At 37.8% G+C, this 18,818-nt stretch overlaps 1 protein-coding gene across 1 annotated transcript in view; it reads left to right on the forward strand.

The window, feature by feature from the left end:
• The window catches only part of LOC124723052 (F-box only protein 30-like), an 83,604-nt gene that overhangs the window by 13,345 nt on the left and 51,441 nt on the right, over nt 1-18,818 (forward strand). The window contains exons 3-5 of the mRNA XM_047248233.1: nt 6,047-6,235; nt 6,693-6,779; nt 16,087-16,711. Coding sequence (XP_047104189.1) covers nt 6,047-6,235; nt 6,693-6,779; nt 16,087-16,711 — 901 coding nt within the window. The remainder of the gene's footprint in view (nt 1-6,046; nt 6,236-6,692; nt 6,780-16,086; nt 16,712-18,818) is intronic.

Consider the following 18,818-nt stretch of genomic DNA (forward strand, 5'->3'; position numbering starts at 1 on the left):
AGATAATTTGACAGAAAATAGAGGGAATAAAAAATAAGATAAAGAAAACAGTGGAAATGCACACTGTGGCCTGGGGGGGGGGGGGGGGGAGGATGCAAGAAACAGGAAATAATTGAACAAGAATGTGAGAAAGGTGCACAGATGCATCTGAAAGGTTGCCAATAAAAATATGTTGGCGAGAAAAGGTATAATTTGTATAGCTGCGAAACTTTGGTAGTCAAAAGAAAGAGCAGACTAATGTAACTGAATCAGATGAAGAAAGAACCATACAGGTTTTTGACCTCATATTGTAGTATGTATGTTATGCAAAAATTGCATGTTGCTAGAAATGATAATTAATGCATCTCAAACAGTGTCTGCATATTACCTGTTGGTGACACATGAAGATTTGTGTGCACTGCCACTCAAACCTAGTTTTCCCGTTTTTCACAAGTGCTCACCTTAACTACTTCAGCTATCCTTGCATGCTTTCAGGACTGACCCAAACTTCCATATGTCATACTTTTTATGACCCTATCGTTCACAACTTTACTTGGATTCCTATCACAGGGTTTCAAGGAAACAAATGTATTCAACGTTAGTACTGAAATTGTCGTTTTGCCTATTGAGCACATCATATGGAAGCTGGTGTTAGTGCTGGAAGTGTGTTTGGATAGACAAAGTGGTTGAGGTGATTGCTCACAGCAAGCAGGAAATCCGGGTTTGAGTCCTGGTCTGCCACAAACTTTAATGTGTCACCAGTAGGTAGTATCTTCATCAGGCCCGGATCTTGGGGGGGGGGGGGGGGGGGGGGGTTCAAACCAGGTATCTTTTTCAGGTGGCAATTTCAGGGGGTGCCAAATTCATATTCTTGAAGAAAAAAAACCTTGTCTCACAAAGCACCTAGCATTTAGTGCCCATTGGTCTATCGATTATTCATATGATTTTGAAACACATCCCTATTGATTTTTGAACACATTCTAAGTTTATTTCTGAACGAATTATAAGTTGATTTTTGAATGTGTGCATAGTGCACGTGAAGTCTTGGGCAGGGGAATCCCCATTGCATCAAGAAATAAACAATCTTTCCCACAGACAAAATGGGATGGGGCTATAGGAGCTGAGCCAGGTGAATACCAATTGCTGTTTGTTTATGTAGTTGACTGGGTGTGCGAATGATTAGCATTTTTGTAATTATTAGCAAAATCCATAGGTTCAGACCACCAGAATGAAAATAAATGATTAACAGTAATAACAGGTAAGAAAGATTACATGTTATCTCCTTGGCTTATCCAAGAAAATGAAATTTTGGTAGAAAATTCTTGACAAATTGCTACACTACTAAGGACAAGTTTTACAGTCCCTGGTTAGCAGCCACTTAAGTTCTATTCTCAGAATAGTGTGGAAAATGCATTGTACAAACACATAACAACACCTAACTGGAGAATAAACATGGGATAACTGAACTGGTAATTCCGGCAGTGTTAGAGAAGTTAACCAGAGAATAAGTTTTCACAATGGCAGAAGTAGTTACAGAATTAGTGATGACAAAATTGTTTGTTAGAATGAGGAATGAGAAGAAAAGGGGACATCACACAAATTATATAGAACAACATGCTGGCTCCAGATTTATACAAAAATTTCGTTCCACTGGTACTTTTCAGTTTCATGCTTGAGAAACTGGAGTGTATGAATGAAATGTGAAACTGTTCCTTACATAAAACGTTTTGCTTGCAATAGGCATAATAGACATTTGATATTGGTATTTCATGTGTTATATTCTGTTGTGTTATTTATATAAAGGAAGTAGATAAAAATGACCATTTGTGCCAAAACAGTCTCACTTATTTGGCATGTGTTACAGTTGCTACAATATTAGAAAGCCTATTTTGTTTTATTTCGCAGACAATGACAAAATAGATGTAATCAAATCGAGAAACCACAACACTCTTGGGTACTATTCGTACTGACAGCATTTTCAGTGTTAGATGATGACATTTTGGTTTTTCTTGTAGTAAAACGTTTGATGAACTTTGATGAGGTAATTGATTCTTTTGCAGAAAGGAAAGCATGATGTAAAGTTGTAGCAAGATTAGAGAGAAAAAAATGCTGGGACCTAAGGATTGAAGATATGTGTACTGTCTTGCTTGTCTCTTGTCTTTACAGGTTTTATGTTTCCTATATTTAATTTTACGTCACACAAAAGAGAAAATTATTAGGTAATAGGCGATAAAGAGTGCAAATTTTCTGAAGAGTTGTTATTCTCACGGCCACAAACAATCCCACCTTGTAATAATTGTCAATTTTTTTTAGGGAGGGTAGGATGTCAAACCGACCAACTGAAAGTAGGAAAGGCACCACAGTGCATTTCAATTTCCACTGCCCTGAATAGATGTTTAATGGCTTCCGTTACAAAATATAAATGTATGAATTCCACAGAGTGAAATACAGTGATGTGCGATAGAAGAATGCTGTGTGAAGATGTGTGGAACTGCTCTTTGCCACACTTAAGACCTAATAACACATCCTACATTTCCTCGAACATATATGTTTTGTACATCAAACTCTTCAGAAAGATATGCACTAGAAGATAAACATATATTTGAAAAATTGAATTTTGACGTCCTATCTCAAACACTGGTGTGTGTGTGTGTGTGTGTGTGTGTGTGTGTGTGTGTGTGGGAGGGGAGTATAGAAGGGGGCAACACTATCAAGATTTTTCCCCGGTTCGGTTATACTGTAGATCCGGGGCTGATCTTTATACCTGCTGAAGCTAATGTCAAAAAAGATTCTGCAATTGTGAAAAAAACTTCATAAATTAACTACTGCTGCAAGACCATCACCAATGTCTGTTTCTTCACACACTATTAAAAATCATACTGTATTTGGGCCAATGAATTGTCACCCAGTTCCTCACTTCCTTTTTCTACTAATACATGTTTTTGACAGTTGGGTTGTGGGTTATGTAGCTGTTATTGAATGTAAATAATTCATTTTCCTCATGAACTTCCTGACCACCCATCCTATAAACAGTAGTGCTCAAAATATATGCACCTGTAATTGGGTTTATAATAGCTCCATTCTATTCACACTTCTATTTTCTGGTGCACCACTGCTGGTTGCTACTGCAAATATCTCCACAACCTACCTTCTTATGTGCACACAGCTGTATCAGTGTCGTTGCTGCCAATTGCCCTGTCATCTTCTTCTGTGTCAATTTCACCATTAATGCTGTACTATTATCATAATGATTCTGACATGAATCCTCCACAATGACTGCTTTCTCAGCAATGGAGAGTGCATGCTTTTGAAATTTTCTAGTGGATTAAAACTGTGTGCTGGATTGAGACTCGAACCCAGTACCTTGCCTGTTGTGAACAGTGCTCTTCTCAGCTGAGCTGTCAGGGCATAGCTCACAACCTCTCCTAGCTACCTCACTTCTGCCAGTGCATCTCTCCTACATTTCAAACTTTGTAGAGGCTCTCCTGCACACTTTGCTGGACTATCACTCATGGAAGAAAGGATATTGATGAGAAATGGCGTACACACAGTATAGGATCTTGTTTCCGAAATTAAAATTTCACTCTGCAGTGTAGTGCGCACAGCTCTGAAACTTCTTGACATACTAAAACTCTGTACTGGAGCGCCATTTCAACCCATAAGGGTGATCGCCAGAAATACCTCACTATATCAGTCAGTAAGAGCACTCCCATCACAAGGTGACATTCCGGGTCTCTGTTTGATACAATTTTAATCTGCAATTACTACTGTTGGCTTGTAAGTTGATGATAATTTGTGCTACCATTGTGTAAGTAGTACATTCCACTAAAATATAATCTTTTTCTTATTGATAATTATGACTGCAACATAAAACCCACTTCACTTTACCTACTGTGCAAAACATTGCCTCATCCAGTCTGAATGTTACATTCCTCTTTTGTAAATAGTCTTTAACTGTAGCCAATATCTGCTTCAGTGTATTTAAATTTTAGGATTAAAGAGGTAATTAAATAATTCAGTGCCCATGTGTGGTTATAATAGCATCAATTTTAAATGTTTCAAATATTTTCATGTTGCTTTTAACAAGAATTTACAACTTTCTTTGAAAACCGATTTATTTCCTCTTTCCAAAAATTACAATGTAAGTGGAGTAATTGAGATGTTATGGTGTGTAAGATATGGTGGGTACATGAAGAGTTGTGCACAGATGCAAAGAAAGCTGGAATACTTTGCAGTAATATGAGCATGTTTTTTGCCTCACTTCCAAACCATAAGATTTAGCTGCTGGCTACTCAGAAAACTGGGAATCCTAGAACCTGTTCCATGTGCAAACACTGTTTTAGGTATGCAGCTTTTGTGAAAAATTTATGTATGCTGAGAACTAGCAATATCACTTGTTAATGTAATTAAAATGGAAGTGGTAGCTTTATGTGACTGAAACGCTAAACAGCCTTACTATGTGTAAACTAGTGCGAAAGTCAATACCAACTGTTCTGTATGCAGCCAGAAGTGCACATTCCAGAATGACACAATTTTTTGGTTTGTCACTGTCCTTGCTATTGCAAGAGCCATTCCTCAGTTCTGATAGTTCATTTTGTTGTTGTAATCACAAGTGTTTGTCCCAGGCTGCAATAATAATGCATTTGACACACACGCATTATTGCCACCAGCAGGCACAATAGTCACTTGCTTTTGCTAGAACTTTGGTGGTGAGGTTCGTATCATACTTCCAGTTAGACTGAGCATTATGCCTTGGACCAGGGCATTATTCCCATAGAACAAACATCAGCAGTAACTCTTGTTATGAAGTTTATAATCTTGCTTACATATAAAAATTCCTGTGATAGTGAATGGTTCATACAGTATTACACCTTTTGTTTGTGTAATTCTTCAATTTCCTTAAATAATTTCCAAATATCTGCTTTCTTCTTTCATCATAATTCACTGTTCATTTTATGAAAACCGTTTTTGTCATTCAGGCTGCTGCCACTTAATGGAATTTGTATGTGTGTGTGTGTGTGTGTGTGTGTGTGTGTGTGAGTGAGTGATTTGAGCTCCTTCTATCACTGTTTCTTATTCAGTTTTTAAATGATGTAGCTTCCTTGTCACCCCAGTGGCACCTAAAATGAGTTCAAGATTTTTACACATACAGCCATAGTGTCTGCCACATATAGTTAAAAGTTTCTAAAATTGGTAGGCTTTTTTTGATTATCATCTTTCTTAATGAACTTAAATAAATTGTATTTTCATGGCTACGACTATGCATAATTTTCCTAGCACTTGTCATTCTACAAATGAAGTCAATCAGCATATGTGATGAATACAGATAGATTATAAGTCAGAGCCTGTTTATTACACTGCCATGCTCATGTTGATGTATGACTTTTGTTGAAACTCACTGACTTTGTATGAATTGTAGGGTAGAAAGAGTCTTTTGATGTCACAGGCTGTGACTAAACTTTGAGAAAGACCATAGAAGATTGAGGTAACAATGATGCAAATATCTTGAAGAAAATGAATTTCTTGTCTGGATGATGAGCGTTAGTTGATATGAGAGAAAAGTATTCTTGCATCCTGGTGGCAATTCTTAATGTATGTACTTAACATTTGCGGCCTGAAGTGTAAATTTGTAGCTAAGATGTTAACAGGATATGGAAGGAATAGGCAAAAGGGATAAGATATTTTCTAAGTGGATCTGAATAGTGTTGGATCCATATGCCATGGAGATCCAGGTACAGAATAGAATTTTAATTTGGAAGTACTGTGAACTGATAAGTTGAGATAGTATTTGATGCTGGTGCATTTCATGCATAGCAAAATTTCTGTATGGTCTCTAGTTAGCTATCTTGGGGAAGGTTCAGTGACTTTCAGAACTGTTTGGTTTTCATTTGCATAAAGATGTGAAACTACTGTTTTGGATTATCTGACAATGTGATTAACTGACAGTTGACATAACTGGAATAACAGTCAGAGTCTGAAGATTAAAAAAAAAAAAAAAAAAAGTTTTAAAATTGCAGAAGTGTTAGTTTCAAGACATTTATTTTATTTATTTTCTGGCATTTTTCAGATGCCGATTTAGCCCAAAGTGATGAGCGAGCCTTAGTAAAGTCATTTGAAAATCCCATGTGGAAAAGACAGTACCGACACTGTTGTAATAATTTCTTCCCAGCCATTCCTGTATCAAAGGAGAAGGATGGTATTGAGCTCATTTTCAATGACACACAAGATGGACTTTCATCACAGGAGAGCTCTCCAGGTATAATTTAATTTGATACAGCAGCACTACTGCCTTTATGTTATTATTATTATTATTATTATTATTATCTATATTTATTATTTGCCGTCATATGTGAAGTTTGCCGGCTGGTGGCTGTGGCAAACTTTGCAAACTACTTCAGAAAAAAAGAAAGGGATATTATGGCCTCAGACTACAGTCTCTGTTGTTACCTAAGTTGCAGCAAAATGTAACAGTCTTTTATTGTTTGCAGTAGGTTGTCTTTGAAACATGCACCTTTTCAAGGATTCACTGTATGTTACTGGGTACTTTTATGAGGGTTGTGTCCATGAGCCCTCCACAAACTTTAACATTTTTTTTAAATTTCTAAGCATGCATTGTTTCTTGTCTGGATGAATAAATTATTCTGTGTGGAACAACATTTTAATTATTGGTATAATTATTTAGAAATAGTGTAATTGCTGACTTTTTTTTCCAGCTGTTCCTGTATCGAAACAAATTGATTGCAATGAAGGAACTTTTGTTGAGGCTTTAGATGGTTCATCTTCTCCTGAAAAATCTATAGGTAATACTGGGTATTCTAGCTTTTTGTAGCATTTCCAATAAGTGAAACTGTAGGGTAAGAAGTATTCAACCATAAAATTAGATGTTAATTAAACAATTCATTTGGGTAATGAATGATACATTTTGCCAAAACTAAATTTTTATTTATCCCCCTAATCTTAATTTATGATTATGAAATTGTTGAATGATGAAACTGTGTTTCTTATTTATTGCTCTGTATTTATGTATCATCAGAAAAATAAATAATCAGGATCATAGACCAACAAGCCACTTGTGTCAAATTCTATTGCAAGTTGTAAGGTATTCTCTGATTATCAGCACAGGATGAGACTTGATGGGGCATTTTCGTTATTTTTTATTTGCACTGGTGTTTGCAGTCAGAATGAGGTTTTGATCATGTGATTGTATGACATCTACATTTCTTTGATCTTGTTTCACATAATAAAGTGGTCTCATGCCATGGCACTCAGATTGTTGGAAACCTAAAAATATACAGAGGAACTTTTACACTGAAAAATTGAAACTCTGTGACAGTCCTTTGAATTGAGACCTTTACCTTTCATGAGCAATTCTGCAATGCCCACTTCCTTCTCTCTCTCTGTCCTTTTGTACTTTTAGTTGTGAACTTGTTCCACATTACAGAAAGTTAGGTGGGATCTACCGAAAAGATGACTAAGAGTGGATGAATTTAAGTGATCAGTAGTCATATTAATTCCTTTTTTAGATAAAATAGTCATATCAGCAAACAAGTAAAAAAGGAGACCTCTAGTAGCAAAAGTAGGAACTTTTCTATCCCATTTTGCATTTGTAGAACACTTGCACTGGTGATAACACAGAGACCAGTGGAACAAAACTGGAGGTTCCTGAGGTTGATGATGGCAGATTTCAGGAAGTGAATGGCTAACGAAACAAGTTCAAACTGTTAGCAAAGTCATCTTAATCGTATAGAAACAGTCCAGGGAGCAATCTGAATCACAAACGTAGTACAGACAAGGTCAAAACTGTACGGATCAATGATGCACACTGAAAGCTTCAATGATTAGTGAGAGACTAACTGCCAAGTGTGGGACATGATATTTACCAGTACTCTTTCATCGGAGGATGGGCCCATGTGATATGTCTGTGGCTGCAGCAGTGCCTCTTGTGGGGCCAAGCTGCGACTGCAGTATGTAGTCTCAGTATCTCTGACCTGTCTTCCAGATTGATTCTTGGGCTGAGCAGGGAATCTGGTTCACTGTTGGATACTAAAGGAACTATGCTACGTAGATAGTTTTTTTTTTTTTCATTGTCAGTGGGGTATTTGTGGTAGAGGAAATGGGAGAGTTTATTGGTATAAGTGTTTAGGGATTTGTTGGTGTAACAAATCTGCTTTTGGCAGATGCTTTAGCTGTGGGGAAGGGTCTGTTTGTTGTAGTTGGCGAGTGGCAGTTATCGGAGTAGGGATATTGTTGTGTGTTTCTTGGTTGATTTATTGTAGCCAGATGTTTGGATACTGGGTTCAATGAGATAGTGTGTTGGAGTTGGAGGCGAACTGGATGAACATATTTTGAGCTGAGATGAGGAGTTGAAAAAACTGACTTTTTTTTTAACCATGAATCCAGATCATAAAAGTATTGATGAACCTATACCAAGACAGTGGATGGTGTTTGAGAGTTAAGGAATAACTCTTCCATGCAGTCCCTGAAAAATAACTGTCTCGAGGATTCCATTTGTAGATGTGATGCAAAAACCATAGGTGAGAATAAAGTTGGCTAGTGTGACAAGGAGCAAGGTTTTCAGAAGACGTGTGTGTGTGTGTGTGTGTGTGTGTGTTGGATTCAGGTAGTATATTTTATATGGTCTGCAAGACTGGGTGATTTGTTGGAGGTACTGCTATCAGATTGGTGATACATTTTGTTAGCACTTTGATACCTGCCAGAATAGTTATCTTAAGGTATTTTAGGTTTTTTGTGTGTGTGGGGGGGGGGGGGGGAGGGGGGCAAGAGGGGGAGGATGTCTTCTTTCTGCTGCTGCTTCTCATCTCTGGCTCCCTTCCCCTCCCAGCACCAAAATTACTATTCTAACTTCATCTGTGTTTGTATATCTGTATTGAACCGAGTGGCATAGAATCACCTCCCTTGTTACCTAGTGCCACCAATATCTGTTGGATTACTCTGCCAATTCTAAGTTTATCAAGTTGAGTCCTCTAATCAGGTCATCCCTTGCCATTTTTTTTTCTCCATGCCACCCAGAGTAGCATTTTGACGTCACCCCATCTGACCTTAATGTTTGCTACTTTCATATTGAACCCAATAACATTCAGAGACTACTGTCAGTAACTCTAGATTACTTTTCCTGCCACTGATCCTATTGTAAAACCTGCATCTTTCATCATGTGCAAGCCTTAGTCCATATAAAACAAACCCTGAAGCAACAGTATCTCCACATTGACAGCTTCCACTCATTCCACATCAAATTCTCCCTTTTCTACAGTCTCTTGTCATGAAAAACATACCAACACTGAATCCCACAACATATGCATCAACAATCTCTTCCATTATCTCCTCTCCCTCAACTTCACTGCAGACCATGTTCACAAACATAGCTTGCAGACAGTCTCCTCCTCTCGTCCCTTCACAAATACACCTCCTATTTCTTAAAAACTCTGAAAACCCACTCCCCTCTCTGTTATCATCCAGGCCATTGCTCCAAGTCCATGACTCAAGTCAAGCCTTGGCATGAGATTTTGTGCCACAGATACTTTCCCACAACACCCACTATTGCCTACTCTCAGATTATTTCCTGTACACCAAGATTCCTATACGTGCAGTCATTTCCACTGTAAGATCTGCTCCACTTACACACCTACTGCCATTGTGCTAGCACTGTCACTGCTAAATTTTACATCACCAAACACAGAGAAACATATCAATCTCTGCATACCATTTACTAAGAAACATTTGTTCACTGCATAGCTTTTTGGAACAGGTGACCAGCACTAAACTGGTTGGGAATATGAATGGACACAGAAATAGTGTCTGCCTTGGAGACACAGAGTACCTGGTTGCTGAGCTTGCTCCACAGCATGGCTTAAAGGGGTTGAAAGCCTCCTACACAACATGGGCTATTGGGATCCTCCCCAGTACTAGTTTTCCTTAACTCCATCATATTCTTCTTTGGGTTTTCCCCATTTCCTCCTAGTTTTTAATTCCACTATTAATTCCACTTCTCATTCCTCTTTTTCTTAATCCGTGTTCACTTCTGACTCCAACCTGTTCTCCTCTTCAGACTGAAGCTGACACATTGATTATCATTGTACTAATATTTGTCCAGCTGTTTTGCCTCAGATGCCGCCTCATTCTTCTTTCTCCTCACAACACGTAATTCCCTATCAACCTGTGTTTTGAATGAGTTCCCTCATTTCCAATGTATCCCTCTTTCTTTTGTGAGGAAGAAACTAGCAATTCTAGGAAATGTAAGTAACAGTTTTTTTTTCTAAATATCACTTCACGGCAATTAGTTACTAGTTCTTCTTTGATGCGATCTTCAGTCTGAAGACTGGCTTGATGCTGCTCTCTATTTTAGTCTATCCTGTGCAAGCCTTTCATCTCTGTATAACTATTTCAACCTATATCCATTTAAACCTGGTTACTATCATCAAGCCAATTTTGACCGCCACACTTCCTTCCATTCCCAAATTGATGATTCCTTGATGCCTCTGGGTATGTGCTATCAACTGATCCCTTCTTTTAGTCAAGTGGTGCCATAGATATCTTTTCTCCTCAGTTATATTCAGTATCTGCTCATTAGTTATCTTTTCCACCCATATGAACTACAGCATTACATCGCAAAGGTGTCTAGTCTACCCTTTTCTTGCTTGAACTGTTTATCATTCATGTTTCACTTCCATTCAAGGCTATACTACAGACAAATACCTTCAGAAATGTCTTTGTAGTATTTAAATTTATATTTCAAATCAACAAATTTATCTTCTTTAAAAGTGCTTTTCTTGCTATCACCAGTCTGCATTTTATATACTCTCTAGTTCTCCCATCATCACTTATTTTGCTGGCCAAATAAAAGAACTCATGCACTACTTTTAGTGTCTCATTTCTCAATCTAATTCCCTCAGACTACATTTCAGTATCCTTCTTTTACTTTTGTTGGTGTTCAATTTATAATATCTTCTCAAGGCATTATCCATACAATTCAGATGTTCTTTCAAGTCATTTGCCATCTCTTGCAGAATTGCAATGTCATTGGCAAATCTCAGGGCTTTAACTTCTTCTCCCTGAACGTTAATTCTCTCTGTGCATTGAATAACATCAGAAGTAAGCTAATACCTGCCTCACTCTCCTCTCAGTTATTGCCTATCTTTCATGTCCCTTGATTTTTATATCTGGAGTCTGGTTTGTATACAAGTTGTAGATAATCTTTTGTTCCGTGCATTTTATCCCTGCTCCCATTAAAATTTCAAATAGTGTGTCCTAATCAGCATTGTCAAAAGCTTTCTGTAAATCTACAAATGATGTAAACACATGTTTGCCTTTCTTCAGTCTATCTTCTGTGATAAATTGGAGGATCAGTGCTATCTCACATGGTTCTACATTTCTCCAGAATCCAAACTTACCTTCCTCGAGGTTCGCTATCAGTGTTTCAATCTTTCTGTAAATGTTTTGCAATGATTTGTTATTAAACTGATAGTTCAGTAATATTCACTTCTGTCAGTGCCTTCTTTCTTTGGGTTGGAGTTAGTACATTCTTCTTGAAGTCTGTCTCACATATCTTGCACACCAGGTGAAATAGTTTTGTCATGGCTGGCTCTCCCAAGAGTTGCAATAAAACTGAAGGAATGTCCTTTACTTAGGGATCTTGTTTCGACCTGGATCTTTCAGTGTTATGTCAGATTCTTCTCACAATGTCATTTCTCCCATGTTGTCTTCATGTACTTCCTCTTCCCCATCTATAAAATTGTCTTCAAGTTCATTTCCTTCATATAGCCCTTCAGTGTATTCCTACCAACTATCAGCTTTCCGTTCTTTGCTTAGTGCTGGTTTACCATCTGGTCTCTTGATATTTATGCAGCTGCTTCTCTTTACTGCAAAGGTATATCTTAATTCTAATTCTGCTACAGGTGACATCTATCTTTTCACTAGTCATACATGTTTCTACAGCTTTACATTCCTCCTTTAGCCATTCCTACTTTACCACTTTGCACTTTCTGTCTGTCACAATTTTTGGACATCTGTACTCCCATTAACTTGCTTCATTTGCATCATTTTTATATTTTCTCCTTTGTCAGTTAAGTTTAATGTCTCATGCATTATCCAAGGATTTCTACTGGGCTGAGTCTTTTTGCCTATTTAGTCTTCTCTGGGAATTGCACATAACTAATGTGCAAATATTTCATATTGTATTACAGTGTTATCATTGCCTTTTTTTCCGCCTTCAGTCTCTTATTTGCTGAGAAGTTGTTACTGCTATGATGGTCACTTCCAGGTGATGATAACTGATTACAAAGATCGTTTTTTGTGGGGAAGGAAAGCTCTGTATTCACATCTTATTCTTAAATCTGTTGATGCCTTTTGATTCACTGTTCCCAAGTACAATATACTTATTTACATCAAAATTGTCTATTGTCTTTTCCATTGTGCTGTTGTCAGAATATATTCTGCTATACATCTTATTTGTTGAATATGCATTGTTCCATGCGATTGCTTTAAGGTTCTCAGTTTTTTGTGTGCCTGTCCTCTGTGCTGTGGCCCTGAACATATCATATTTGTGTTTGGCTGGTGCAATGATTTGGGTATTGTGATGCTGGTGTTCTTTGATTTCTTTTAGATATGAAAGCTATGTTATTACTGTTAATTCAGATTATGAGGTCTAATGATCTTCAATAAATTCATGATATGTGATAAAATATACAGTTTTATTCTTTATTTTATTCAAGTAACACCTTAATCGTTTCAGTATAAACTGCAGTGGCAAACGATTAGGTAGCTTCCACCAAAAAACATTAGAAAAAGGTACCATAAACCACTGACATTGCCCACTTTAAAGAATTTCCTGTTTCTCTCAGAATTTGTGTGTAATGATGTTAATTGGAAAACAATTTTCAATGATGCTTAGTTACACTGATCAGCCAGAACATTACAACCACCAACCTACTATTAATAGAAAGCTGTCCAGGTGATAGCAGCTTCACCTGGTGAGGAATGACTGTTAGTCAGAGGCACACATGGTGCATGTAGGACCAGTGTGTGTGCTGTTCATGTGTAGAAAGGGAGAGGTGCATGATCCAATTGTGTTTGACTGAAGGCAGATTATGATGGTCTGTACAACTGATCAACACTCACCTTAATTACAATTTGTTCACTAACAGAATAAGACAGGTGTTAGTTCAGAGCATTTCAGAAACTGCTTGACTTATCGGGTGTTTGAGGTGAGTGTCTTCAATGCGTGATGAACCCAAGGTAAAACCATGTCCAGACATTGTCGATTTGGGTGGCCACCCCTCATTACAGATGTCAGATGTTGTAGGTAAAACAGGGCAGATGGTGATCTGTGGTGGAACTAACATCAGACTTTGATGCTGGGCAGAGTACAAGCATGTGAGAGCACAGTGCACCGAACACTCCTAATTATGGGTCTCCACAGCTGACGCCCATGCATGTGCCATTGTTAACACCATGACATCAACAACTATGACTGAAATGGACAGGTGACCATTGGTACTAAATGTTGGTGCAAAGGTGGAGCATTGCATGGTCTGATGAATATCCATACCTTCATTGTGTTGATGGGAGGGGTGCGAATGTATTATCTTCCAGGGGAACAGCTCCCTGACTCCTGTACTGTGGGATGGAAACAAGCTGGAAGTGGCTCCATTATGCTCTGGGGAACATTCATGTGGGCACCCAAGTGTCCAGTGGAGCTTGTGCAAGACACCATGATGACCAAGGAGTACCATACACTGGTTTCAGACCACGTACACCCGTTCATGACAGTCATGTTTCCCAACGGCAGTGGCATTTTTCAACAAGATGTGCCATGTCACAAGGCTAGGAGTGCAATGGAGTGGTTCGAGGAACACAGTAGTGAGTTCCAATTGATGTACTGGCCCCCCAACTCGCCAGACCTGAACCTGATTGAACACATCTGGTATGTGATTGAACATGGTGAAAGAGCTCATCGACACCCCCCCCCCCCCCAACTCCCTAGAATTTACGAGTATTAGGTGACTTGTGTGTGCAGATGTGGCGCCAACTCCCTCAAGTGACCTATGAAGGCCTTATTGCTTCCTTGCCAAGATGAATCACCACTCTTATCCATGCCAACCAAAGGCAGACATACCAGCTTTTAGGTAGGTGGTATATGGTACTGTATATGATATGGCTCTCACGAATTAGGTGAAATTTTGATCCTCAGATTTTTTGCAGTCGGGTCTTACTGTCATTTCAAACCTTGAAGGAATTTGTGGCAGATAAGAAAATTATCTGTAGACTAGATGGATTTTGTTGCTTGGAAGTGGTGATGTACTGGATCACTAAAGACCATCATTGCCTCTGTTGTGGAAATGTGTGCTCTGAACTAACACCCGTTTTATTTTGTTAGTGAATAAATTGTAATTAAGGCGAGTGTTGATCAGTTGTACAGTGTCGTTGTTGTCCTTTTTCTAGTAGAAAATATTATGTGCTGGTTTGAATAAGCATTTTCTAACTGAACATTTTTGAATGAGGGATGTATGTATTATTTTCTGGTGAAATCAGCTTCTGATATTGCTTACATCATGGGGACCAAGATTTGCTTGTTTTGAATTTATCTCAAAAAATTCACTGAGAAATTAGGAACCAACACTACATGATCAGGAGATTATTAATTATCTGCTGTCCTCAGAGGTAACAGAAACAGTGTTTGGATATACTTAAGTATTGAAAAGTCCATGAACATCCAATGACACTATAAATTCAGTTTGGATATATGATGGTCACAAACAATGCTTATTCTGGACTTTGAGATATGTAGCACACAAAGAAAAACTACAAAAGTTTTGAAACTTAGTGGCAGATTACAACTGTGTGCCAGAATGAGACTCGAACTTGGGACCTTTGCCTTTCATGGGCAAGTGCTCTACCATCTGAGCTACCCAAGCATGACTCATGCTCTGTCCTCACAGCTTTTTTGTCTTAATACAGTGATGAAATATTTGAATTAAAATGTGAGAGGTCTTACATCTACAAGATTCATTGTTGGATAATAAATTTTGGATGTTGGTGAACCATGAAGCACATGGTATTGTAAAATTGGAGAAATGTGGGCTTGCATATCTACAGATGGAATAGGACTAATAACTAATGTCTTGCACACTTGCAAACTAATACCACTGTTTTGTACTTGCATAGTGACAAGCCTTAGTCAGAATACAAGTAGCAATGAGGAGGAATAAGCCTCACTAATCTCTAAGTTGAAGTGTTGTGTAAGAGTCTAGAAGATAAAAAAAGCAATGAAGTAGTGACCTACAGATACATATATCTGTTGATGGGAAATTCTCTAGTGGAGTTACAGTGTTGTGCAATTCAGTTTAACATTAACACCACATAGCTGTGGAAATATGCCAATAGAGTCATGTTTATACTGTTGGCCCCAAGTTAAAATTTTGGTGTTTTAATCTAATGTGTATTCTCCTTAAAAATTATTGTTTGTATTACAGTTCATTTGATGGCCACAACCACCTTAATAATTTGAACTGATTTGAATGGGTTACGCATAATCTTTAAAAGTGTGTTACCTAGTCAGGGTTAAAATGCAGTGAATTGTAAGAGAAATGTTGAACATTTGTTGTATCCACACCCATGCACATGTGCCTCCCCCTCCTGCCCCCCCCCCCCCTCCCCCCAACACACCCACATATGCTGCTGTTTCACTTCCTCTGCCTTCTTCATTGCTTGTTAGTACCTTGTGCTATTGGCAGCTTGTCATCTTCCTTTCTTTCAGTGGTCTGCAGCATAATATCATATATCTTGTACAATCTCTCCAAATTCTTACTGTGTAACTTATAGAATTCCTTGAGTAGTTAGTGGAAATAACCAGTTTCATATTTCTCATTTATTATTTTTGCTGGAATTCATTTCAAAGTTAAGGTGAATCACGGTTTCATCATTATGCCATTCATACCACCATATAGTTACCCCTCTTCTGTATGAGCACAGTTTCAAAAGCTACTATCATACCAATGAGTTACGTGTAATTTCTGTCGCAATCTCCCAATTCTATCAGACAATATTTTTATTTCATACAACACTATTTTTGCTATTGTTTATTTTTTTTAGGTCAGCTGAACACCAGCAGCAGCGATGATGTTACTGAATTTGAGTCTGATCAAGAGCAATGCAGTTCTTCCACAAACAAAAGAGTCTATAATTTTGTGTCAAATGAGACACCAGTTTCCAGTACATCATTGTCAAATAATATTGAGGCAGAAGCTGTGGAGCAGCACAGTAATGCAAATGAAAATGGTATTGATACTTTTTCAGAGATTTCTTCAGTTGTTCTGCCTTTGTCGTTTTCATTAAGTCTTACCATTGATAGACTCCCAAGAAGTCAGAGCAAACCAATGGACATATACACATTCTTATGTGCTCAGGAGTTCAGACGAGATGATTATGGTTGGCACTATAAGAATGTACACTGTGATATTCAAGGTGGATTGGATGGATGGGTGGAATATCGTTGCCCATTAGCACAGTATGGCTGCACATACAGTATTAAAAGATTGCACCCATGTAAGTTGGGAGCATCTGTGATTCACAGTGAAGAGCTTGAAAGTTTTGGATTCAAGGAGACTGCTAACAGCATTGAAGAATCACATTCAGATTCTGACCAACAGCAGCTGCATTTGGCTGAACTGCCATTTGAGTTACTGAGTCAAATATGCTTATACTTGGACTCATTCAGGTAAAACATAGTTTTGTCTTACCAATAATTATAAACAGCACTTACATATATCACACCTGATATGCTATGTATAGAAGGAACTTCCATATAGCACTTCATTGTGCTAGAAGTTTGTCCTAATGTAGTATTTGCATAAAAATAATTTTTTTTTGTTGGTAGTTTATCTGTTTCAGATCCCTATTCAGTTTTATTTTATTGAGATTTATATGTTATCAGTAAAGATGTATTGTTGAGTTCTTTAGACTGCATTAGATAGATACATAATTGTGTTTCTAAACCAATGTTGTTATAGAAAAGAGAGAGAATCACTTCAGAGACTTTAATTTTTGAAGAGTGTCTTATTATGTATCTGTGAATAGATATCTGAATCAAGCTTCAGTTTTCTGCTTTGGAATCTGCCACTTTCAAAGCAATGAAAATTTATTTATATAGTGATATCAATATAATAGAAGGAAACATTCCACGTGGGAAAAATTATATATAAAATCAAAGATGAGGTGACTTACCGAACGAAAGTGCTGGCAGGTCGATAGACACACAAACAAACACAAACATACACACAAAATTCAAGCTTTCGCAACAAACTGTTGCCTCATCAGGAAAGAGGGAAGGAGAGGGGAAGACGAAAGGAAGTGGGTTTTAAGGGAGAGGGTAAGGAGTCATTCCAATCCCGGGAGCGGGGTAATATGTCTGCTTGTGTCTGTATGTGTGGATGGATATGTGCGTGTGTGCGAGTGTATACCTGTCCTTTTTTCCCCCTAAGGTAAGTCTTTCCGCTCCCGGGATTGGAATGACTCCTTACCCTCTCCCTTAAAACCCACTTCCTTTCGTCTTCCCCTCTCCTTCCCTCTTTCCTGATGAGGCAACAGTTTGTTGCGAAAGCTTGAATTTTGTGTGTATGTTTGTGTTTGTTTGTGTGTCTATCGACCTGCCAGCGCTTTCGTTCGGTAAGTCACCTCATCTTTGATTTTATATATATTTATATAGTGAAGTGTTTACACTTGTTTCAATGTGATTATTCTTTGCAAACTAAAAAAAAATTGAAATGTAAGAACTTGGAAGGAAGAGAAGGTAGCTTTAAAATAATGTTATTAAAGGTTAACAGATTTTTAAACAGAATATCAACCAGCACATACCATCCATGATTTTAAAATGCGAAGTATGGTACTATTTGAAGTTTGTTGTAAGAATGTTTAGCTGTTGCAACACAACTGGATGGAAAAATAAATTTGTAATGCATACAGTCATGTGAATAACTTTATTATTTCACAAAAGTGGAAATAAATATTCTGACTATAAATTGTGGATGGGAAAGCTGTAACTTGTGGGGTGGGGGGAAGAAAGTTAAGTATAGGTGATGGCAACATTATGGTATTCGGGAACTCAAGCTTTCCAAGTAAAGGTAGAATAAAATAAGGAATACAGGTATGATGGTCAGCACTAAAAGAAACTTATATTATTGTAAAATTTGGACCATAACATCTTGGCCCATACTGTGGTTGCCAAAAAGTTGTATCTGCAATACTAATTTAATAAAAATACACATTGTACTTTAATTTTAGAATGGTTAGACTGTTAGGGTTAGATAATGCTGAAGGGTTCAATTAACTCATTGAGTGTGATGCCAGACTTTTTACTATAAGCCACTTAAAACTTGGTACAATGTGCATATAATTCAGAAAGAGGGCTAATAAGAATGTGATACAGAAATATGGCTTGTCAAGCAATGACATATTAATATTGGTGACTGCATATACTGGACCATTGCACAAGAGGTAAACAACATGGCAAAATCTTTCCAGTTGAGTGACAGGTTGAACACGATAAGTATTTATCAACTTCTGGGTAGTTAGAAACTAGACTTATGTGTTGTATGTAATTAAGTTATGATCTAATGTGGGATGAGGCTTGAGGAAAACAAAGGATTAGTATCTCTCAAAATGGAGAATGACACACTAGCCAGAGCACATAATCCCAGTCTGGTGCAGACAACTCACTCGTGGCAACCATTGTGGCCCATGTGGGACTGTTTCCTCATGTCTCAGGTGGTCAGGATGTGATGGCCACTGTCACTGACATCTGGTGATTATCATCTCATAGTAGCAGT

This window comes from Schistocerca piceifrons, chromosome X (assembly GCF_021461385.2).
Source record: "Schistocerca piceifrons isolate TAMUIC-IGC-003096 chromosome X, iqSchPice1.1, whole genome shotgun sequence".
Taxonomy (NCBI): domain Eukaryota; kingdom Metazoa; phylum Arthropoda; class Insecta; order Orthoptera; family Acrididae; genus Schistocerca; species Schistocerca piceifrons.